This window comes from Microtus oregoni, unplaced genomic scaffold, assembly GCF_018167655.1.
Source record: "Microtus oregoni isolate MIOR12 unplaced genomic scaffold, Mior012 000155F_ref0000269, whole genome shotgun sequence".
In the NCBI taxonomy this organism is placed as follows: domain Eukaryota; kingdom Metazoa; phylum Chordata; class Mammalia; order Rodentia; family Cricetidae; genus Microtus; species Microtus oregoni.
In genome coordinates this window covers 368,890-393,333 of record NW_024544810.1, presented here as the reverse complement: position 1 = coordinate 393,333, position 24,444 = coordinate 368,890, and the positions used below count along the sequence as shown (strand labels likewise).

Below are 24,444 nucleotides of genomic sequence, written 5' to 3'. Positions count from 1 at the left end.
CTCCACAGATACAAAAAAATATCAGTGTCCACCTGTGTCTTATCAGATCATCACGGATTAAAGTTAGAAGGCAACAACCACACTGCCCCCAAAAAACCGACAAACTCATGGAAACTGAACAGTCAACTACTGAACCACACCTGGGTCAAGGAAGAAATCAAGAAAGAAATTAAAGTCTTCCTTGAATTTAATGAAAATAAAGGGACAACATACTCAAACCTATGGGACACAATGAAAGCAGTGCTAAGAGGAAAGTTCATAGCACTAAGTGCCCACTTAAATAAAACGGAGAATGCATACATTGGGGACTTAAAAACACACCTGAAAGCTCTAGAAAAAAAAGAAGCAGACGCGCCCAGGAGAAGTAGAAGACTGGAAATAATAAAACTGAGGGCTGAAATCAACAAAATAGAAACACAGAAAACAGTCCAAAGAATCAATGAAACAAAAAGCTGGTTCTTGGAGAAAATCAACAAGATCGACAAACCCCTATCCAAACTAATTAAACGACAGAGAGAGAACACGCAAATAAATAAGATCAGAAATGAAAAGGGGGAAATAACCACAGACACAGAGGAAATTCAGAGAATCATTAGATCTTACTACAAAAGCCTGTATGCCACAAAACTGGAAAATACAAAAGAAATGGACATTTTTTTAAATAAGTATCATATACCAAAGCTAAACCAAGACCAGGTGAATGATCTAAATAGACCGGTTTCTCGCGAAGAATTAGAAATGGTTATCAAAAATCTCCCTTCGAAAAAAAGCCCAGGACCAGATGGTTTCAATGCAGAATTCTACCAGAACTTCCAAGAAGAATTAATACCTATACTCCTTAAGGTATTTCACAATATAGAATCAGAAGAGTCATTGCCAAATTCCTTTTATGAAGCTACAGTTACCCTGATACCAAAACCACAAAAAGACCCAACCAAGAAAGAGAATTACAGACCGATCTCACTCATGAACATCGACGCAAAAATCTTCAATAAAATACTGGCAAACCGAATCCAAGAACACATAAGAAAAATTATCCATTATGATCAAGTAGGCTTCATCCCAGAGATGCAGGGCTGGTTCAACATACGCAAATCTATCAATGTAATCCACCATATAAATAAACTGAAAGAAAAAAACCATATGATCATTTCACTAGATACGGAAAAAGCATTCGACAAAATTCAACACCCCTTTATGATAAAGGTCTTGGAGAGAATAGGGATACAAGGGTCCTACCTAAATATAATAAAAGCTATTTACAGCAAGCCAACAGCTAACATTAAATTAAACGGAGAAAAACTCAAAGCCATCCCACTAAAATCAGGAACACGACAAGGATGTCCACTCTCGCCATACCTCTTCAATATAGTGCTTGAAATTCTAGCAATAGCAATAAGACAACATAAGGAGATCAAGGGGATTCGTATTGGAAAGGAAGAAGTTAAGCTTTCGTTATTTGCAGATGATATGATAGTGTACATAAGCGACCCCAAAAATTCTACCAAAGAACTCCTACAGCTGATAAACAGCTTTAGTAACGTGGCAGGATACAAGATCAACTCCAAAAAATCAGTTGCCTTCCTATACACCAAGGATAAGGAAGCAGAGAGGGAAATCAGAGAAGCATCACCTTTCACGATAGCCACAAATAGCATAAAATACCTTGGGGTAACCCTGACCAAGGAAGTGAAAGATCTACTTGACAAGAACTATAAGTCTTTGAAGAAAGAAATTGAAGAAGACACCAGAAAATGGAAAGACCTCCCTTGCTCTTGGATTGGGAGGACCAACATAGTAAAAATGGCAATTCTACCAAAAGCAATCTATAGATTCAATGCAATCCCCATCAAAATCCCATCAAAATTCTTCACAGATCTGGAGAAGACAATAATCAACTTTATATGGAAAAACAAAAAACCCAGGATAGCCAAAACAATCTTATACAATAAAGGTTTGTCTGGAGGCATTACCATCCCTGACTTCAAACTCTATTACAGAGCTACAGTATTGAAAACAGCTTGGTATTGGCATAAAAACAGAGAAGTCGACCAATGGAATCGAATAGAAGACCCTGACATTAACCCACAAACCTATGAACACCTGATCTTCGATAAAGGAGCTAAAAGTATACAATGGAAAAAAGAGAGCATCTTCAACAAATGGTGCTGGCAAAACTGGATGTCAATCTGTAGAAGAATGAAAATAGATCCATATCTATCACCATGCACAAAACTCAAATCCAAATGGATTAAAGACCTCAATATCAGTCCGAACACACTGAACCTGATAGAAGAGAAAGTGGGAAGTACTCTACAGCACATGGGCACAGGAGACCACTTCCTATGTATAACCCCAGCAGCACAGACACTAAGGGCATCATTGAATAAATGGGACTTCCTGAGGCTGAGAAGCTTCTGTAAAGCAAAGGACACTGTCACTAAGACAAAAAGACAACCCACTGACTGGGAGAAGATCTTCACCAACCCTGCAACTGACAAAGGTTTGATCTCCAAAATATATAAAGAACTCAAGAAACTAGACCGTAAAAGGCTAATCAACCCAATTATAAAATGGGGCACTGATCTGAACAGAGAATTCTCAACAGAAGAACTTCAAATGGCCAAAAGACACTTAAGGTCATGCTCAACTTCCTTAGCGATCAGGGAAATGCAAATCAAGACAACTTTAAGATACCACCTTACACCTGTCAGAATGGCTAAAATAAAAAACAGCAATGATAGCCTTTGCTGGAGAAGTTGTGGAGAAAGGGGTACACTCACCCATTGCTGGTGGGAATGCAAACTTGTGCAACCACTCTGGAAGGCAGTGTTTCGGTTTCTCAGGAAATTCGGGATCAACCTACCCCTGGATCCAGCAATACCACTCTTGGGAATATACCCAAGAGATGCCCTATCATACAACAAAAGTATATGCTCAACTATGTTCATGGCAGCATTGTTTGTAATAGCCAGAACCTGGAAACAACCTAGATGCCCTTCAACGGAAGAATGGATGAAGAAAGTATGGAATATATACATATTAGAGTATTACTCAGCAGTAAAAAACAAGGACTTCTTGAATTTTGCATACAAATGGATGGAAATAGAAAACACTATCCTGAGTGAGGTAAGCCAGACCCAAAAAGAGGAACGTGGGATGTACTCACTCATATTTGGTTTCTAGCCATAAATAAAGGACATTGAGCCTATAATTCATGTTCCTAGAGAAGCTAAATAAGGTGAATCCAAAGACAAACACATAGGCATCCTCAGGAATATTAACCTTCATCAGGCGATGAAAGGAGACAGAGACAGAGACCCACATGGGAGCACCGGATAGAAATCTCAAGGTCCAAATCAGGAGCAGAAGGAGACGGAGCACGAGCAAGGAACTCAGGACCACGAGGGGTGCACCCACACACTAAGACAATGGGGATGTTCTATTGGGATCTCACCAAGGCCAGCTGGCCTAGGTCTGAAAAAGCATGGGATAAATCCGGACTAGCTGAACATAGCGGACAATGAGGAATACTGAGAATTCAAGAACAATTGCAGTGGGTTTTTGATCCTACTGCACGTACTGGCTTTGTGGGAGCCTAGGCAGTTTGAATGCTCACCTTACGAGACCTGGATAGAGGTGGGCAGTCCTTGGGCTTCCCACAGGTCAGGGAACCCTGATTGCTCTTCGAGCAGATGAGGGGGGGGGGACTTGATCGGGGGAGGGGGAGGGAAATGGGAAGCGGTTGTGGGGACGAGACAGAAATCCTTAATAAATAAATAAATTTAAAAAAAAAAAAAAAAACCTCAAAGCCTGTCCCCAGTGACACAACTCCTCCAACAAGGTTACACCTCCCAATCTGTCCCAAACAGTTCCACCAACTGGGTACCAAGTGTACAAACACCATAGCTCCCCGTGGTCATCTATCTCTGAATCTTTTCCAGTTATAGCTTTCTGCAATTATCTCTATTTACTACAGAATGTAGGTTCTAATAAAGTGTAAGAGCTATGTTATAGGTGTATATAAGTGTAAGGATTTAAAGTTCTGTTAGAGAGTATACTAATTTTAAAAATATTACAATAGTATGTTGTCCTCTAGGTTTCTTGGCCTCACCAGCAAAGATACTTGGGTACATTTATAGTGCCAGGAACTAATTCCTTTCTACTGAGTAGACTTTATGTTCAATTAGGTGACTATTAGTTGTCTCCGGATATGAGTGCCACTATCGCATCTTTGGGGATATATTGCTGTGCTATTTATTGTTGTGGTTTGTTGGGATTACAGCTGATAGGATAATTGGTTGCCAGTCTCTACTGGTTGCTTGCATGGATCTTTCCAAAACTATGAGTGCTAGTCCTCAGCGATGATGATTCTATGTCAGATCCAGATCCCTTCCTCCAAATCCTGTGTCCAGAGTTTGTGGTATTTTCTGCAGTAGGGTCTTACTTTTTTTGTGTGTGTGAAAGACACCAAGGACAATGACAGTAGCCTATATTATTTTAGGAGTTTCTGACTCCCTAATCTGCATCTCAATAGGACGTTTCCCATGCCTAGCACTGGGGGGGGGGGTGTTAGATAGTGTATGTATTTGGGGAGAAAGAATTGTCACTTCAACTGGCATCTTTAATTAAAATATTTGTAGATGCATTATATATAGCATATGTATACACACATAAACTTATGTATATATCACATGAAATTTTGAGTAGCTATAAAATAACATAATGCCCCTTGGCTTTTTCACATATACTTAGTGTTATTTATGCTGCTTCTTTCTCTCTCCCTCTGTGAGGGTTTCCTCTCACCCTAGGTACGTTTTCCCTAGCCACTTTGCCCCTTTCCTTCTTTATAGCAACTGTGTTCTATTGTTCTCCTGATTAGTGTTCCCTGATCCACCTCCCATGGCCCGTTTTTACTTTCCTAATGTCTGAAGTTACTCCATGTTATATACTCACATCTATATTTTTATTCATTGTTCTGATGGACACCTAGGGTGAGCCCATGCTATAGATTGTGGCAATCTGCACAAATCCAGATAATGAGCTAACTAGAGTGGCAAGGGAATGAAGAAAAAGACAGACACAGATACAGAGACTCAGAAAAGCTGGGATAAGGTTGTCTGGGCTCTCTTATGGAGAAACCACAGTGCCCTGAAGCTCAGCTTGTTTTATATGGTTGAACAGGGAGGTGAGGTTATTACATAAAGCTGGACAAGGAGGCAGAGCTTAGGTATACAGCTGGAAAAGGGACAGGTTTAGCTAATCTCAGTAGGAGCAGTCTCTATAGGAGAGCTATCTTCCGGCTGTAAATATCCAGGAAGAGAAAACTACAGGGGACATTTTCTGCACACACTGTTAACATTCACACTTGGACCAGAGGAAGGCCTTGTCATTACCTGGGGAAGGCTTTGTCACTCCCATGGGTATGAGGCCTTGGGGTCCTTGACATGATCATGCACCTGTCAAACAATACATACCTTCACCAGAAATTCCCTGGCACCTTGCATCACCCCTTTCTTATATGTTCAGAATTGATCTACTTGCTTAGTCCAGAGGCAGCATGCTGCCATTCTTGACACCAAACTTTAAGGATGATAGAAAAAGAAAGAACATAACAGTTTTTTTTTCTCAGTAGAAAGAAAAGGAATATTTTCACAGGTTAAAAAGATTGAAGTCTCAAATTGTGTCAAAGATTGTTTTTGCAGTAACAAAAGGGAAACCAGTCTGATCAAAAGCATTGTGTTCTTCTAGGAGGTGCTGACACAATTGGGACATATCCATGCTGTTATTATTGTGAGTACAAGCACAGAGGAGGTGGATTCTAATTAATTTCCAATTCTTCCTGTCAGAATCTCAAGGCTCTAACACACATTGAATAGTTGAAAAGTGCCTATTGGGACCCCAGGTAGTTAGAGAAATAATCCTTCAAATAGAAGAACACATTAGTATAGGTTCTGACTTCTCCTATGACTGGTTTTACATGCATGCACACATCAGAAATAATAGCTGTTGCATTATTTGACTCAGGTTGTTAAAATAGCTGGTAGCATTTATTTTTAATTTTTGAGTTTATAATATAATTACCTGATTTATTTATATTATAATTACTTTAGCCCTTCTTTCCTCCTTCCAACCCCTCCCATATAACTCTTTTTACTCTCTTTCAAATCTATGGCCTCTTTTTCATTAATTGTGATATATATATATATATATTTATATGTGTGTGTGTGTGTACATAAATATAACCTGTTAGTCTGTATAATGTTTCTTATATGTATGTTTTCAGGACTAGCCATTTGATACTAAATAACCAATTGGTATGGTTTTACCTGGGAAAAATTATTTCTCTAGCTCTTAGAATTCCTTACCTTCCCATGATTCTTTGTGTAAGATTGAGACTTCATGAGCTTTCTACATTAGCTTTGTTATTGTTGTCCATATTCTGCTCTTCTTTATGCTGACATGTTGCTGAGACGTTATGGGTGTGTCTTCTGACATTCCTAGGAGACAAAATCTTACAGCAAACTCCCTGATCCTCTGACTTTTACAGTCCTTTTGCCCCTGGTTCTGCAATGACTCCTGAGCTTCAAGCACGGGAGTTGTGTTGTAGATATGTGTCTTGAGAATGGACTCCACAACTCTACATTTCTGTCATGGTCTCCATCTGTTGCAAATAGAAGTTTCCTTAAAGATTTCTTTTAAACTACTTATGTATATTTATGTACACACGTGTGTGTATTAATAGTTTGTCAGTTATACAGCAGACAGAGGATTAATGTTCACAACACATAAAGAACTCAAAATTAAAAAAATCAAAACAAAACACAAAAACAAAATATGACTCGTTCCGTAAATGAGCCTGGGACCTGAACAGAGAATTCTCAAAAGAAGAAATAAAATGTCTAATAGATATCTCAAAAGTGTTCATTTCCTCTAGCAGTTAGGGAAATGTAACTCAAAACAACTCTGAGATTTTTATCTTTCCCCAGTCAGAATGACAAAGATCGGCAAAACACCTGACACTAAATGCTGGAGGAGATGTGGGGAAAAGAGAACCCTCCATCATTGCGGGTGGGATTGAAAACTGGTCCAGCCACCTTTGTTAGCAGCTTTGCTCTGCTTTCTGCTTCAGCTCTTGCCTCCAGGTTCCACATTGAGTTCCTTCCGTGACTCAGTATTGGAGGAATGTTGTAAGAGGAAGTAAACCCTTTTCTCTCCAAGTTGCTTTTGGTCATGCTGTTCATCACCTATTCTATTGGTGAATAGAAACCATAACTAAGACAATGTACATATATTCAGAAATGTAAGTCCTCTTCTTGTACCACTCTGAACATCCAGTAATGGTCAGATAGCTATTATTTAAAATATATTTAATATATTTAAAGTACCCTTTAAATAATAACCATTTTAGGAAGTAAGGGAACTCTGATAGACCCTCATGCCACAAGATATCAATTACTGTGGTCATGAGTGGATAGGAAAAATGAAAGTGAGACTAGTGACTATTATTGGGTTGATAGGTCAAATGTGAAGAAGAGGAACGTCAAAAGAAAGGGCATCAGTAGGGACAAAGGAGATGAGGCAGTTTGGGTGAAAGGTAGAATGAAAAGATTAAAGTAAAGGAATGCAGTCTTCAAACTTTCCCAGTTTGAATCTAAGGAATCTAAGCCAGAAATCTCACAGACTCATAGACACTCTGTATTTTGTAAAGGACTATTAAATAGAAAAATGGAGGGGATCAAGAAGAGAAAGAGAGGGAACCGGAAAAGGGAACAAAATGTGAGGGTGGGATGGAGGGAATGGAGATAGGAAGAGGGGAAATGGGGAAAGAGGAGAGAGATAGAAAAAGAGGGAGACAGGAAGAGGGAGAACGGGAAAAAGGAGAGGGAGAAGGGAGAACCAAGCTGGCATGCTAAATTGATGTTAGGTATTTATTAAAGGAGAAATAAATGTGAAAAAGACAAGGCTAGATGGAAATGCAGAGTCTGGATAGTCTTCCCTGTTCCACCCCTCTGGTCTCCCCACACAATGCTCCATTCTAGGCTCCCAGATGCCAGTAGTGCCCCTTTATAGTCCATTGTGAGCTCAGATCACTGATGTTGGTCGTGTTCATGGACATTCCTTCATGGATTGGGTCACAATACTAATCACCTTTCGGGGGTGGTCTTTCAGTTTTCCATTTTACAGTAGTGGACCTCCTCTGATCTGTCCTTCCTGATGCCTGGCTCACGGTTTGGATAATGTACCTATATTCTCCTGCAGTCTCTGGTTCTGATCATATTTCTACCTTGCTTAGGAGACACAGGAGGATAATGATTCAAGATCAACCTAGGTTATATATTAAGACCCGAATATTACTTTCCTATATTTTCCAGTTGGATTGTTTCAAAGACCCACATTGCTCCCCCCCCACCGAAACACCAAGCGTGTAGCAGGTTATGAACATATTTGTTGACTTCTGAACAACAACATCTAGTCTCAAAAAAGCCATGACCTCCAGCCATGGCATAGGGAACAAACAACAATATTGGTGCATGTTGACTTTTTGCTCTCCATGTTAAATACAGCAGGGCCAACTTCAGCTCCCCAGGTATCTCTCTGAATGTCAGTATGGGATCAATCCACTATTATGCACCATGATATGTACAGAAAAATCCATTTAATGTTTCCATCTAATCCTCAGAGATGTTTTTGCCTCAGCTCTCTGCTCATCTGTGTCATGCTAGGTGCTGTTCCCATGCCTGATCCACGCATAAGACAAGGAATCTGAGAAATCTTTTGATCTTTATCAAAACTTCCTTCCGTGTAATGTTCTTTTGTTTTTCTGCTTTTAGAATTCTTAGAGTTTTGTGCAATCTTTTGGTGAACTCTACTTTTTTATTATTATACTAGAGATCACTAAGCCTCTTGAACCTAAGTATTTGTATTTTATCCCCAGATATGGGGAGTTTCCAACCACCATTTCTTTAAATGTGCTCTCCTCCCCACCCCCTCTTTCTCTCCTTCCATTCCTCCATCCATCCTCCCTCTCTCTGTTTTTCTTCTGGAACTTGAGTTTTACAAATATTAGATTTCTTCATTGTATCCGATGGATCCTGTAAGCATCTATTTATTTATTTATTTCCCCCTTTTCCATTTTCTCCTCTGGGTAGTTTCAGGTGATCTTTTGAATTAATTTATTCCTTTTCTGCTTGATGTTGTTTTCCTTCTAAAATTTATTTTAGTTCAGTAAACGTAGTCTTTGGCTCCAAATACTTTATTTGGTTCTCTTTTTTTTTGGTGTTTATTAATATCTTCGACTTTTTCTTTTGATTTTGTACTGTCTTCTGATTTTGTTGACTGTTTATACTTGTTCTCTTCATTCACTTGACTTCTTCTAAAGAATTATTTTGGATTCTCTGTTAAACAATTTATGGATTTCCATTTGGGGGTATTTATAGTTTATTGCATTCCTTTGATGCTGTGTTTTACAAAGATTTTGTTTGAGATCTTTATAATCTTTAAAAATATGCCTTTTAAGAAACATTTTCCCTATCCAGAATTTGTAGACTGGCTTATATAAAGTCTGTTTAAAATAGTGGAAGGCAGGGTACATTTCGGCACTAGATGCAGTGCCACAATGAATGATGTCTGGGATCATTCAGTAGTTCTTTGTTTGAATGAAGATACTAAATTGGTAGTCCAGGATACTGTATTGACAACAGCAAGAGCTGTAGAAGGTGTGCAGTGGCTTTTAGAACTCTTGGGGTCCTAATCTCTACAGCTGTGTCTATTGGCTAGATATCAATGGTGGACGACAACACTAGTGCTAAAAATTGAAAGGCCATTTTTAGACATGTGCATTGTGGCAGGAAAAAACTGTGGGGTTTTTCAAGTCATGAGGCCTTGGATGAGTGACAATAAGTTGGGTCAATGGGGGTACGTTTGTTATGAGAGCTTGGCTACACATGGCAGTAAGGCTGGAGCAGCGGGCATGTTGAGCTATCATAGACTTATGCTTGGTAGTTACTCAAGTCACTGAGAGAGAGCATTCGAGAAAGAGGTAGCTAAAATAATTCTAGGAAATAAAAGTGGTAGCTTAGAAAACTTATAAAATGTGAAAGCTGGGTTGCTGTGCTGGAATGGCTCCAGGAAAAGCAGTTCAGACAGTACGGACACCTGGAGGGAGACATCTTGTAAATCAAGGACCTGGAGAATATTAAAGCTACAGGAATAGGTCCTTGGATTAGGACAACTGGAGCAGGAACTGCTTACCTCTAGGAGATGACTTAGTTCTAGGAAAACAAGAGGAGATGGAGTGCATCATCTAGCTGGAGAATGTGAAGGCAAAAAATAATAAACTAAAATCCCTGGAGATTTCACTGATAGAGGTTGGAGTCAGGCTGGTGCTATGTGAACTGTCAGTTGTCTCCTGAGTGCAGACTACTAGGACTGCCAGGATCTTCTGAAGACCTCTTCTCTCCAGCTCCTCAACACTTCCCATGTCCCTTCCAACTAATGGCCTCTTTTATTATTATTATTATTATTATTATTATTATTATTATTCATATAAATACATAACTATATAAATGCAACCTGCTGAGTCTGTTTAACGTAGCTTGTGAGTGGGATTTTAGGACTGACCACTTTTTCTTGGACAACCTTGGGGGCTCATCCCTAGGGGAGGCTAATTCTCTCTTTCAAGCTGAGGGGAGCAAGGCAGTAAACAGCAATCCTACATCTCTTCTGTTCACTTCCGGTCTATAGGTTACTGCCCTACATACATCCGTGCCCTGACTTCCCTCAGTAATATACTGTTACCTGAAGTGTAAGATTAATTAAATTCTTTCCTCCCCAAGTTGCTTTTGAACATGGTGCTTTATCATAGCAATATAGAAATCCTAATTAATAAATGTATGTCTCGATCTTGTGTAGGGCTTTCTCAGGTTACCAAAACTGCTGCATAGCCATATCATACTGAGAAGATGGTTACAATTTTTTAAAAATATTTTAATGAAAACAGAATTATATCACTTACCTTCTCCCTTTCCTACTACCTCCAGCCCCTCTTCATTTACCCTTCTAATGCCTCCCATGTCCCCACCACTCTGGAGTTGATAGTTTCTTTTTCTTTGGTTACACACAACACACACACACACACACACACACACACACACTGCTCAGTCACTTTTTGTTTTTTGATATATATAGTTTCATGACTGACCACCTTGTATTGGGCAATCAGTAAGGTGGCTCATACCTGGGAGAGGCTAATTCTCCTTCTCTAAGAAGTCATTAGTTTCTTATAGTTCTTTGTCTGTGGGTGGGTCCCTGTGAAATTTTACCACTTCCGCATTAACGTGTCCATTGGTATTGTCATTGTTCTGGACTTGTTTATGCAGCCATTTCTAGAAGAGACTGTTTGACAGCAAACTTCCTGTCTCACAGCCCTTCTGCCCTCCCACTTCTGTGGTGGTGCTGAGCCATAGATGCAGGAACTGTGATGTAGATGTATCCATTGGAGCTGCATTCTCAACAATCTTTTGATCTTTTCATTGTATCCAGTTGTGATTTCTGTGATAGTCTCCACTTGCTGTAAAGAGAGACTTTTTTGATGAGGAGTGAATAGCTACACTTATCTGTGGGAAAATTGATGAGATTTAGAATACAGTTCAGTAATTGCATTGGTCTAACAAAGTGGCAAAAGCAAATTATTTTCTAAGGTTCAAAATCCAATCATAAGTGGGAAAGGTATTCTCCAGATCCTATGCATTAATGAGGTGCTGTTAACAGTTATAGCTTTTGAGGAAGGGAAAATCATCCTTTTGGAGTTTGGAGAGAAAGTGTGGAGACAAAGGTCTGGAGAGAGAGGGAGTTTGGATAGAGGAAAGTAAAGAAGATATAGAAGTTGAAAGGAGAGGATGGAGGGTAGATATTTTCATAATTTATTGTATACATGTATGAAATTTTAAAATAATTTAACTCTACTAATATCTATTGCAGTTCTGTTTTAAGGATGTTTCAGAGGGACCATGTAACCTAACCTAATCAAGGGAATTTTAACTTATTTTGCTTTCTCCTCCTGACATTTTGAAATCATTCAGTCATTTTTCTATAATCTCTTATCCCTATGTGTAAAAGTATGATGTATGTACTCTTATACATTAACACATATTTTAATATCTGTATGTTGACTGACTTTCCTATTTTTGTAAGTCACTGACAATTTCATTTGACCTTTTATAATAATAGTTTTGTAACAAAATTCTTTCTTCATTGCTCATATGCTATCTGAGTCTCTATTATAGTTTTGATTTAAATCCTTAACTTTTTGGTTGATTAGTTCTGATAAACTATCCCCATTTCACCACCTTCTGTTTGGCTCTGGTGATCTGCAGTATTTATTTATTTATTTATTTATTTATTTATGGTTATTTGAGACAGGGTTTCTCTGTGTATCTCTGACTGTCCTAGAACTTATTCTGGAGACCACTTTGGCCTACAGAATTTCTTGAACTCACAGAGATCCCTGAGTTCTGGGATTAAAGGCGTGCCACGCCCCCTCCCCCACTTCTGCAGTAATTTTGTAACCAACCAATTTTACACCACTTAGGTTGTATACTGAGGTCTGCAGTGCCTTCATATCTTCCTCCTCTATGGTTCAATCCTAGGGTATATTACAGGAAGGGAGACGGATATATTTCTAGTAGGAAATCCATTGACGTCTTGTTACTAACACACTACTTTATAAACCATCAAGTATCACAGGAAAAAATGGAGTAATTCTTCTACACAACTACCTCCTTCTCCTCCCTCAATATCTCTAATTCAGTAGAAAAGAATTGGACATGTTTGCTCAGATATTTTATAATGAGAGCAATATAGTAAACAACATTCATTTGATAAGCTAATATTTTATGTATCCGTTATAGTTAATAAAATATTGAATAAAATTATACTTTAGTAAAATTAAGCAAATACTTAATAGAAAACAAATCTATGTTTCTTATAAATCATATTACATAAAGATAATGAAATCCTGAAAATTGTTCACCTCTGTACTTTCCCGATTTTCTCAATAGAGTCTTTGCTAATATGAATGGATTGCTATTTTTAGTTCTTAGTACACATTCATGTGATTTTGGGAATATAAAAAATAGCAACCCAGTTGCATAATATTGATTTCTCTTCAGTCAAAGACTAGTGAAGTATTTCTCCCGTGAAGCGCATATTGAAGTGTGAAACTCAATTGGGCTCCACTGAAAAGTTTAACATTCAGAGCCACTGCCCTAAAGCGAGCTGCTATGATCCAATTAGGAAACATTTTATGGCAGAGATTGTTAAAGCTTTTATACCTCGCTAATTCTTAATTATTTGTGAGCTTTTTGTATTTTATTAAACTACTCATTTAGTGTAATTTAGAAAAGTATTTGAGAGATAATTCAAAATTAAAAGACTGATTTATGTGATGGTTTTTAATTTTAACTAGCACTTAAATTCTTTTATATTTTTATTTAATTCTTCAAGAATTTCTCATAATAATATTCACCTCTGTCCCCCAACTTCCCAGGTCAAGTTTCTCATTCTCTTCCCACCCACCCAAACTTTGTGTCCTTGTTTTTCCCAACCAAGGGCAACTTGTGCTGCTCAATATTCCTGACTACGCGACCCGATGGTCCACTGGGGTGTTATTAGCTCTTCGGGTGCTACACTCTTAGACAAAACTGCCCTTTACCCTGCCAGCAGCTACAGTTGCCTAAAGCTCCTTGGCTAGTGGTAAAACTTCTTGTCCAACTCTTCTCTCTGGGACTTGGCCTGACATGGCTTACACCGTTATCTGCATGGTGTCACTGCTCTGAGCTCACGCAAGCAGCTTCGCTCCTGTATGCAGAAGACATTGTTTTCTTAGAGTTATCCATTGGCTCTGGATTTTACACACTTTTCTCTTTTTCTGCAGGGATCTCTGAGCCTCAGGGCCGGGGAATAGTAGTATATAAAGTTCCACTTAGGGTTGACTATTCTACAGTCTTTTGTTCTCTGCACCTTGGCCACTTTGTAGGTCTTTGTGCTGATGATCATCTACTGAAAATACAAGCGTCCCTGACAAGGGTTCAGAGACTAATTTACCTTTAAATTTTTAGATATGTGTGTTTCATTTGGAATACCCATAGAGTTCAGGAAATTATTAAGGGGCCATGGAGAGGAGCATTCAGGACCAGCAGATGGAATGCACTGCTGGAAAGGGTAAAACTGCAATTGTGTAACAGTGATAGATAAATTAGGGTCAACGAAGTGATGACAGGGTAGAAGAGGAAAACTAGGAGTGATAAATAGCATTAAAGAGTTTTCCAAAGTACCATAGAAGCTTCCTAAAATATACCTATACATAGCATAAAAAGAGTTAAAATGAAGTTTTTCTATAAAGGGGCAAAAATATTCCTACTAGATGCCAGAGGCTAAGAAATGCAAAGCCCAGTCCCAGGAATAGATTGTTGCTTTTGGAATTGTTGGCCAGTGAGTTCCCCGAAACCCCAAACATCACAGGGTATTGCTGATGCTCTTGGTTACCTTCCAGAACTTCATGGTAAGATCCCATTGCCAAGGCTAATACATGCTTTAGGCATAGAACCTAGAGAAATCAAGCTACTACTGACTTAGAAACTTTGTCCTCAGTACCTTGTTTGCCTGGTGCTGAGAGGTCTGCGCATGCTGCTGGAGGCTAAAAGGAGTCATTGGCCTTACTCAGCTGTGAACCCTATGGCCTAAATAAAGACAGTCAGACAAGACATCTCCACTGAGGCAATGGTGACGCGAGTGTCATGGGAGAAGCCAACAATTTTATGATTGTATTTAAGTCCTGTTGCAAGATCAAATGCATACCTGGAAGCTTTGTAGCACAAGGAACCTGTGGCTAGGTGGATCATAGACCCTAAAAGAAAAATGTCTACTGTTACTCTGATGGACAGTGTTAAACTAACTCCTAAAGACTTACAATTCTTACTTGAAATATTTTGAAATCACAATATAATTACGTCATTTCTCCCCTTTCCTTTCTTCCCTCCAATCTCTCCTGTATATGTCCCTGCTTGCTCTATCTAGAATTCATGGCGCCTTTTTCTTTAATTATATATTCCTAAACATATAAATACAGCCTGTTTAGTGTTTAGTGTTTATAATATTATTTGTATGTTTTCAGAGCTGACCATTTGGGATTGGATAACCAATTAGTAAGCTCTTTCCTGTGAGAGACGATTTCTCCTGCTCTCAGCATTCCTTAGTTGCCTGTAGTTCTTTGTCTAGATCTGAGACCTGTGAGCTGCCTCCTTCCATGTTAGCATATTTATTGGTACTATCTTTGTTCACATAATGTTTAGACAGCCATGCTGGTGAAACTTCATAGGTTTAGCGTCTGACATTTCCAAGAGACATACTCTCACAGAAAACTTCCAGTTTTGTGGCCCTTAAAATCCTTTTACCCCCCTCTTCAGTATCCCTGAGTCGTAAGTGCAGGAGTTGTGATGTAGATACATCAGTTGGGGCGAGGCTTCACAACTGCATTGTGAATGATTGTGGTTTTCTATCATGGTCTCTGTCAGTTTCAAAGAGAAGTTTCTCTGATGAGGGGTAAAGCCCATACTTATGTGTGAGTATAAGGATAAGCATTTAGAATTAGTTAGGTATTACAGTGGCTTAGTAAGGAGGTGGTTGTAGGTGCTCCTCCAAGATCCATGACTTCACTAGATTAGGGCAATTGACTAGGTTTCAAGTATGAGCCATAAGTTCCCTCAAGCAGAAGTTCAGTTGGAGAACTGATGGCCACTGCATTCTTAAGGTCATCGTGACATGGTGGACATTGTTGTCATTCATTGCATTACATTTGGTCTTATTATTTGTTATTTCCCTTCTTTGGAAGCTTGCTTGGTGCCTTCTGGTAGAGCCTTCTCATGGTGGAGTCTTTTCAAGTCAAATTCAGGTCAGGTCGTCTAGGTACTCTGTCTGAAATTCATAGGATACATGATGAATAATAAGGTGTTACATTCCACACCTGGGAGGTAACCAAGGACCGCAGCAATGGCCTATAATGTTTGGACAGTATCTAGGATTACCCTGGCCAACAACGCAAAAGAGGATTTCTCATTCCTGCCGTTGAGGGGTTTGTCTATGGAGAGAACTTTGCCTGCCAAAATGGGAAATTTTCATTTAAATTATGTATAAATATATACATATATATATATATATTTATTTACAAGTATTTTAGGTAGATAGCAGTATGATTCCTTATGACTTTTTCAGATTACTCTCGTCCTCATTTTTCTGTAATTATCTACTTCCTCTTCCCTAATTAAAGCTGCCCACTTCTCCCTTTTCCCACCTCAGATCACTTGTACCCTACCATTCCAGTCTCTGTTGCTCCATTTTGCCCCCACAGTGTTCCCTTTTCACTTTCCCGATTCCAGTAGTTACTCAAATTATATACTCATATCTTCAGATTTGGAGCTAGGATTCACAGTTGAAAGAGACCTTACAGTGTTCGTTTTTCTGTATCTGGGTTACCTCACTCAATATTATCTTTGCTAGTTCCGGCCATTTACCTGCTAATTTTATGATTTCAATTTTCCTTACCTTGAATAACATGTCATAGTGCACATGTATCACTTTTATGTTATCCTTGTGTCATTTGGAGAACACCTAGTTTTTTTCCATTTCTTAACTATCGTGGAGAGAGCAGTAATGGGCACGAATGAGCAAGTGTCTGTAGAGTAGGCATATGCCGAGGAGTGCTATAGCTGAGTCATAAAGTAGATTGAAGTTTAGCTTTTTGAGGAATCTACACAGATTTGCAGAGTGGCTGGACAAGTTTGAGATAGCATCAGTAGTGAATGAGGTTCCCTTATCTCCAAATCCCCTCCAGCATTCCTTCTTGGTTGTTTTGTTCAGCTTTGCCATTCTACTGGGATAAAATGAAATTTCAAAGTTATTTTAATTGCATTTCCCTAATTGCTAGGGACAAGGAACATCCATCTTTCTTTTCTCTTTCTTTCTTTCTTTCTTTCTTTCTTTCTTTCTTTCTTTCTTTCTTTCTTTCTTTCTTTCTTTTTCTTTTTGTTTCTTATTTTGAGAATGCTGTTCAGATACCAGGCCCACTTTTTGGCTGTATGATATATTTTGAACTCTGGAATGGTAATTCTTCCAGCACTGTTCTTTTAATTCATAATTGTTTTTGGCTGTCTGAGGAACTTTTGTGGTTCCATACAAATATAAAGCTATTTTTCCCCTGTTCCTGTTAAGAATGTAATGAGAATTTTGATTGGGATTGCATGGAATCTGTAAATGGCTTTTGGTAGAATGGTAATCTTCACAATGTTACTTCTACCAATCCATGAGCACGGCGTGTCTTTCCATTTTCTAGTGTCTTTCTCTATCACTTACTTCAGAAGTTTAAAGTTTTCATTGTAGAGGTCATTCACATCCTTGATTTAGGTTATTCCTGGATGTTTTATTTTCCATGAGGCTATTGTACATGAGATCTCTTTCTCTACATGTTTTTTGGAGTACAGAAAATCTGTAGATTTGTGCAAGTTGATTCTGTATCCTGTCATGTTGGTGGAATTCTATTTCATTTCTAGAAGTTTTCTGATAGACTTGTGGAATCTTTTTTGTATAATATGTCATTTGCAAATAAGGATTATTTTCCTATTTGTATCCTTTTAATTTCCTTCTCTTGTCTTATTGCTGCTTCTTTGTGCACAGTATTGAAAAGGAGTGGAAATGGTGGACATCTGTGTCTCATTACTGACTTCAGTGGAATTGCTTCAAGCTTTTCTTCAAATAGGATGATATTGAATGTAGGCTTATCATGTATAGCTTTAATTATGCTGAAGTTGTTCCCTCTAATTCTGCTCTCTCTGGGAGTTTTATCAGGAAGTAATGCTAGATTTTGTCTCAGGCCTCTTTGTGAATCATCAATTGGGATGGTCATGGGATTTTTCTCTTCAAGTTCATTTGTACTTATAATTATTGACTTACAAATGATAAACCATCCCTGCATCTCCAGGATAAAGCTAGCTTGGTCATAGTGTGTACTCCTTTTGATAAATGTCTTATTCATTTGCAAGTATTTTATTGCGAATTTTAAAGTCTGTTGCTAATCAAGGATATTGTACTGCAGTTTTCTTTTTTTTTTGTTGTGTCTACTTGGTTTGGGCTTTATTTAGCGTGATTGAAGGAGTTTGGGAATGCTTATGATATTTATTTCTTCTCCTCCTCCTGCTTCTTATGTTTAAAATTGACTGGTTACAGATCTTTGAATATCTGGTAGAATTTCCTGGTAAATCCATCTGGCTCTGGACTGTTCGTAGATTGAAGGTTTTTATTTCTATTTCAGTCTTCTCCTTTGTTATGGATTTGTTTAGGTTGTTGATTGCTTCTTAGATTAATTTTGGTGGTTTGACTTAATCTAGAATTTCATCTATTTCAAGTTTCCAGCTTATTGGAATATAGGTTTTTAAAATACTCCTTTACAAGGTTCTGAATTTCTTTGGTGTCTACAATTTGTCCCATGTTTCACTCTAATTTTGTTGATTTGGGTCATTGTTTTTGCTCGTTTTTGTTTTTCCATTTCATTAGTTGACCCAAAGGTCTGTTGATCTTGTTTATTTTCTCAAAGCACCAGCCCTTAATTTTGTTGATTCTTCATATTTTTTCTAGTTCATTAATTTATGCTGTGAGTTTTATTTTTTTGTGCAATTGACCAAGTTTAGATTTGTTTTATTCTTGTTTTTCCAAAATTTTGTTGGTTCCTTAAGTCATTTATTTGTGTTTTTTATGATAGTTTAGCTATAAATTCCCTTGGAGGACTCCATTTAATGGGTACCAGAGGTTTTCTTGTATTTTATTTCACTTAGTTCCAGGAGATATTTTATTTCCTCTTTGATCCATTCATCATTCACTAATATGTTGATTAAACTGTATGAGTTTGTATATTCCTAAATATAACTTGTTTGCTGCATATAATGTTACTTGTATGTGTGTTCTTTAAATATGTATTTGTTATAAATGTGTCAGGTCCTTCAATACTTCCTATCTTACTAAGATTCAAACCTCAAATCACTAAGGTTCTGAACATCCAGAATACTTTTATGTCATTGACCCCATATTTTATTTTCTTTTCCCCATGTAACTTAATCTAGCCATTCTGTCTCCTAGCTATCTCTAGAACGCACCAATTTAATTCTGTCCTTGGGATCCACAGTATTATGCTTCTTAGAAAGTTTTCAGATAGCTATGTGATTCTTTCCATTTCTCCTTCTTTAAATACTGTCTTTTAAATTTTTTCTTGGAACTTTGTACATGAACATTGCAGCTACATAGCCCTCTGGTTCCCACTGCTCCCATATTTCCCCTCTCCCTCAAAAATTCTTGATCACTTACTATTTATTGTTATATGTACATGTGTGTGTATATATATAAATATATATGTATATCAAGATATATATATATATGCACATTGTACATACAACCTACTGAGTCCATTGGGTGTAGCTCATATGTACATATATTCCCCTTTGGAATTGGATAACCTCTACAGGAGCTTGTCTTTAGAGAAAGAGCAGCCATTGGCCACCTGTAGCTCTTTATCTAGGTTAGGTCCATGTAGAATTGGCATGTCAGCCAGTGTTGTCATTATGGTGGTCTTTTTCAGGCAATCATGTTGAGATTTCATGAGTACATTTCCCTTGTCATATCTAGGGGACATTATCTTGCAGCCTGGGCCTCGGGCTCTTATGGATAATAATTTCCTCAGGAAAATTTCATTATACTCTTTAGACTTTCATAGCTTCTTTCAAGGGCAGAATGTGTTAGTCTGTCATTGCAAGAACTAGAATCTCTGGTTACTCTCTTCTAATAAGTACTAGAATTTTATTTGCCATATTCTGTTTACTATTGGTAAAGTTGGTGTCCCTTAACTACCCAGAATTGTTTTACTTTTCCCACTTACTCATTATCGCCACATGAACTTTACGATTGGTTTCTGTAGCTACTACTTGCATAGCTATCTCTTAATTCTTTATTACTAAATTATGAATCAAATCAAAATTAACATTACCTTAATATTCTTACATATGAACCTGCTGTAGGAATTCCTACAGCCAGTAGCATTTAAGTTGGCCATACTATTTATGCCGATGTAAAGTGCGCATCTGGCCTCTTTTCCGGCAGCAGGATTCGATTGCTGTTCCCTGTTCCAGCAGAGGATTGTGATCTGTGAGTCTACCCCTAAATAAATAACCCTCTATTATACTCAGTTCGGAGCTAGTGTGGGATTTCTTTTAAGCGTCCTTCTTCATGAACAGGATCTGTCTTTCTATTATTTTAAGACTTCTTTAGAGTCTCTGAGCCTTTCTCCTCCTTTTCTCCACAGCAAGATGGATTCTGGATATACTCAGAATATTGTAACAACCACCTGGATGCCTGCATGGAGCTCTCCAAGCTCATGAAAGACAGCCGCTATCAACACTTTTTTGAGGCCTGCCGACTCTTGCAGCAGATGATTGACATTGCTATCGATGGTTTTCTTTTGACTCCAGTACAGAAGATCTGCAAATATCCCTTACAGTTAGCTGAGCTCCTTAAGTATACTGCCCAAGACCACAGGTAAAGGATTTGAGGACACAGAAGTAAATGTCTTTTAAATATTGGTACCTTTTGACAATATATAGCTTTTCAGTTTCTGAGCTGTGGATAGTTTATGATATATTCCTCTTTACTTCACAAGGTCCTTATGAGGAAAGTAAAGGTTATACTCTAGAGAGTTGTGTATAAACTTGTAAGTCAGTATGCACACCAAATCCCATGCATTGTCATTATTATATAACTTATACCACACTTTCATGGACTGCAGCTTATAGCTTGACTTTTAATACGAGGCTCAGTCTCATGAGTCAAACCTAACATAGTAACTGCTCAACCACTTATTCCATTCTGTTTGAAATATTCAGATGCTCTACTAATACTTTTCCCAACAAGTACTAATCCTGCATTCTTTCTACAAAGCTAATTGCAGACTGAGTTTTTCTACCCCACCCACTGGACATTTTATAGAGACTTAAAATTGTGTGGAGGTAAAAAAGATTGAGACTTTCCTTAATGTTTTTTCTTTAGTTTTTAAATATTTCTTTTTTCCCCTCCTCTTTCTTTGAGACTGAGTCCAGCTCTGTATTCCTGCCTGGACTGTAACTCGTTATGTCAATAGACCAAGCTGGTTTCTAGCTAAAACAGATCTGCCTCCGGAGTGCTAAAATTAAAGACATGTGACATCACACTCCACAGTTCCTAAATCCTTTTCAGGGAAACTTCCCCAACCAGGGCTATGAAGGCTATCGCTTTGAGTGGAAATGATGCAATTAATCTCTTACCAGTATGGTATGTGCTAAAAATAATCCCCATTCATGGTGATGCCTTACAGTAAACAAGCCCCACCCTTTCATATATCTTACCTCAAAACGTAGAGACTCAGAATATTTTTAGTTTGTCTTTATTTGGTATGAAATTCCTGGCTTTGGGCTTGTTGGTTCAGCTCAGCACTAATTCTTATAATATGCATTCCAAGAAGAAAAGAAGTCTTTCACTAAAGTTCCCCAACTTGCATTTTAAAATAAAGTATAGTTACATCATTTTCCTATTTCATCTCCTCCTCCTTACTCCTTCCATGTTTTTTTCTTGCTCCCTCAAGACCTCTTCTTCTTTAAAAATTGTTATATATACATATAAATGTATACAACCTTATATATGTGTTTTCTGCATGTGCGATCCTAGGGTTGATCACTTGCTACAGAATAGTCAGTCTGGAGGCTTTTCCCTTCATCATCTGTTTCCAATGATGAAGATTCAATGTTCACATTTATTAGGCAAATTTCTACATCAACTTCAAATTTTTCCCTATCAGCCTTCTACAGCTTAATTGAAGGAATAATACTTGGTCTCATGACAGTGGTCCAGAGACTGACAGGAGTAAGGATATGTCTAAGGAAGAAAAAGATAAAGACAGAAGACAATGCCGGAGAAAACCTTTTTTTAGTTCTCAGGGAGTTATAGTAAGATGTCCCAAGCAACCTGTAGGCAAGTCTTAGAGACTTAGTCAGATATGAAATGAGACAACCAGGGAGGTCTCTGAGGTAGAAGACTGGATGAAAAGTAATAAACGGTAAATACAATTCCATTTGCTAGTGAAAACTTGACATAATTGCCCCTTATTTAAGTTAAGAAAAACAAAAATATATACATATATTAATACATAATAGTAGAGTTCATTGATGTATCTAAAACTAGAAAATTTTGGTTCCACACTCACAGTAATTGGTGGCAAGCAGACCTCATCTGAGAACTCAGAGACACTAACCAGAATTTGGAATACAACACATCTATTTTCTTATCTTATTCACCTTTAAAGCTAGTAGTACAGATTAGATACGATAACATTCATCCTTTAACCATTGTAAGAAAGATAGCCGGCAAAAATGGCAAAACCAACCATTCTAGAACAACAGCCATGATTGCTTAATTCTTGTGGTCAGGAAAAGCATTTTGATATCCTCAGTGTCCACTTGAGTGTCCTGTGTATATGACCTTGGAGTAACTAAGATCATAACTAATACAACCAAGGAACTGATTTTATTAGCTTCCTTCAGTTTAATTAAATGTGACTGATTAAAGAAAATGTCATGAGAAACAGATGCAGAATGTTATTTTTCTTCTTAATGTATTGGAGAATGGGGTGATGGAACAAGTATGGGCCTAAGGAGGGGACTTCTCATTTCCAGGACGGATGCTATGCAACACCCCTTCTTAGGGAACCACCCAGGGCTCCAACCTGTAACTTTTACACGATCCAAAACTATGGACCTCAAACACTATTATCACATTGTAGTACCAGCTTTTCTCTGAACCAATTCATTCTTTCTCAAGAAAGTTAGTATTCTTATTTTGAGACTTAATGAATGTTATCTATTACTTTGATGAGTCATATTGAGTATATTATCGACTAATTATATTTTTTTAAGTCTCTTCAAAACCTGCTATCTAAGGAGCAGGCTCTCTCAACTAGTCCTTGAAGTGCTAACGGCTTGGATTCACCTGCAGAACTTCCTATCTGTCCTGACTGTATGTCATCCTTTCACACCCCTTGTTCCTGTCTAAGGTTGACTTAGGTCTCTACCCTTGTCAGGGTTTCTTCCTGACAAGCCTGTCTGAGCCTGCCACTTAGACACAGGACAGAACAGTGACAAAAATAAGTACATCAGTTCTCCAGGCCCAGTTGCCTATCTGCTGTGTCTTTTTGTTAGTTGATTTGAGGTCATCAGTATTTTAATTCACTTTCTGGGAAGTAATCATTCTGCACAGAGAGGCATAAAGATAAAGATGTCTATTTCACCTGTGAAAATGTTTACAGGTAGAATACCTATGGGGCTGACACAACTTCTGTATGAACATAAGTCACATAGTTATCTCTTCCAAAAATAGGACTGGAAATGTAGTTGTTCTCTAGGTGATGTAGGGTTACCATCTGATAATCAAGAGTCTTTCTCAAAAGGAAGGATGTATTTAAGATTGTATTTAATCAGTGCTGGGAGAGAAGGACGGCTACAACCACATGATTTTTTAGCTTTACTAAGAGAAGGTAGTTACACTGAGCGGTAATGAATCTTATTGCCTTCCCAGGTCATTCTGTCTGTATCATTTGGCTGGAATTGCACGTCTAATCTGCCTTTCATAAGAGCTGCTCAATTGGAAATTAGGTCAGACAAGCAGACAAAATTGGGTAGAATTATAGGATTTTCAACACATGAGTTATCAAATGTTTCCAGAATCTAGGGTATAGGTTTTACTTCTCAGACCAAGAATTCTGTGGGCTGGGGGCATCCTGTATTGTATCTACTTACTGGAGAAATATTTCATTTGAAATAAAAATACAAATAATACTTGGGGATCAGGAGTAAATTAGTATGCATGGATGATTGCATTTAATTTATTAACCCCCTCAATAAATTCTGCCAAAATTCACCCCGTTTTATGCATGAGAACATTGAATCAAGTGTGAATGATACTTGCTAACGGCAACTTTTCTAGTTAGCAATAAAGTTGGATGTGAACTCATGGAGTCTAGCTTCAAATTCTGTGTCCTCATACATTATGCTATACCTCTCTCCTTATGGTGCCAGAGAAAAAGTCATGGTGACCATGGGCAGAGACTGTATTTCCAGAGGGAAGAGATGGCTAGAGTGAACTATGCCATACATGATGCTTTCTTCTTGACCCTTGGCTGGCTTTATCAGATAGAACACAAACAGAGAGGCATAAAGATAAAGATGTCTATTTCACCTGTGAAAATGTTTACAGGTAGAATACCTATGGGGCTGACACAACTTCTGTATGAACATAAGTCACATAGTTATCTCTTCCAAAAAT

General features: G+C 38.0%; 1 protein-coding gene across 13 annotated transcripts in view; it reads left to right on the top strand.

Annotated features, from left to right (window-relative positions):
• The window catches only part of LOC121445061 (rho guanine nucleotide exchange factor 9), a 166,509-nt gene that overhangs the window by 109,859 nt on the left and 32,206 nt on the right, over window positions 1-24,444 (top strand). For all 13 annotated transcript variants that reach the window (XM_041647045.1, XM_041647056.1, XM_041647050.1 and 10 more), the window contains one exon: window positions 20,402-20,634. In XM_041647045.1, coding sequence (XP_041502979.1) covers window positions 20,402-20,634 — 233 coding nt within the window. The remainder of the gene's footprint in view (window positions 1-20,401; window positions 20,635-24,444) is intronic.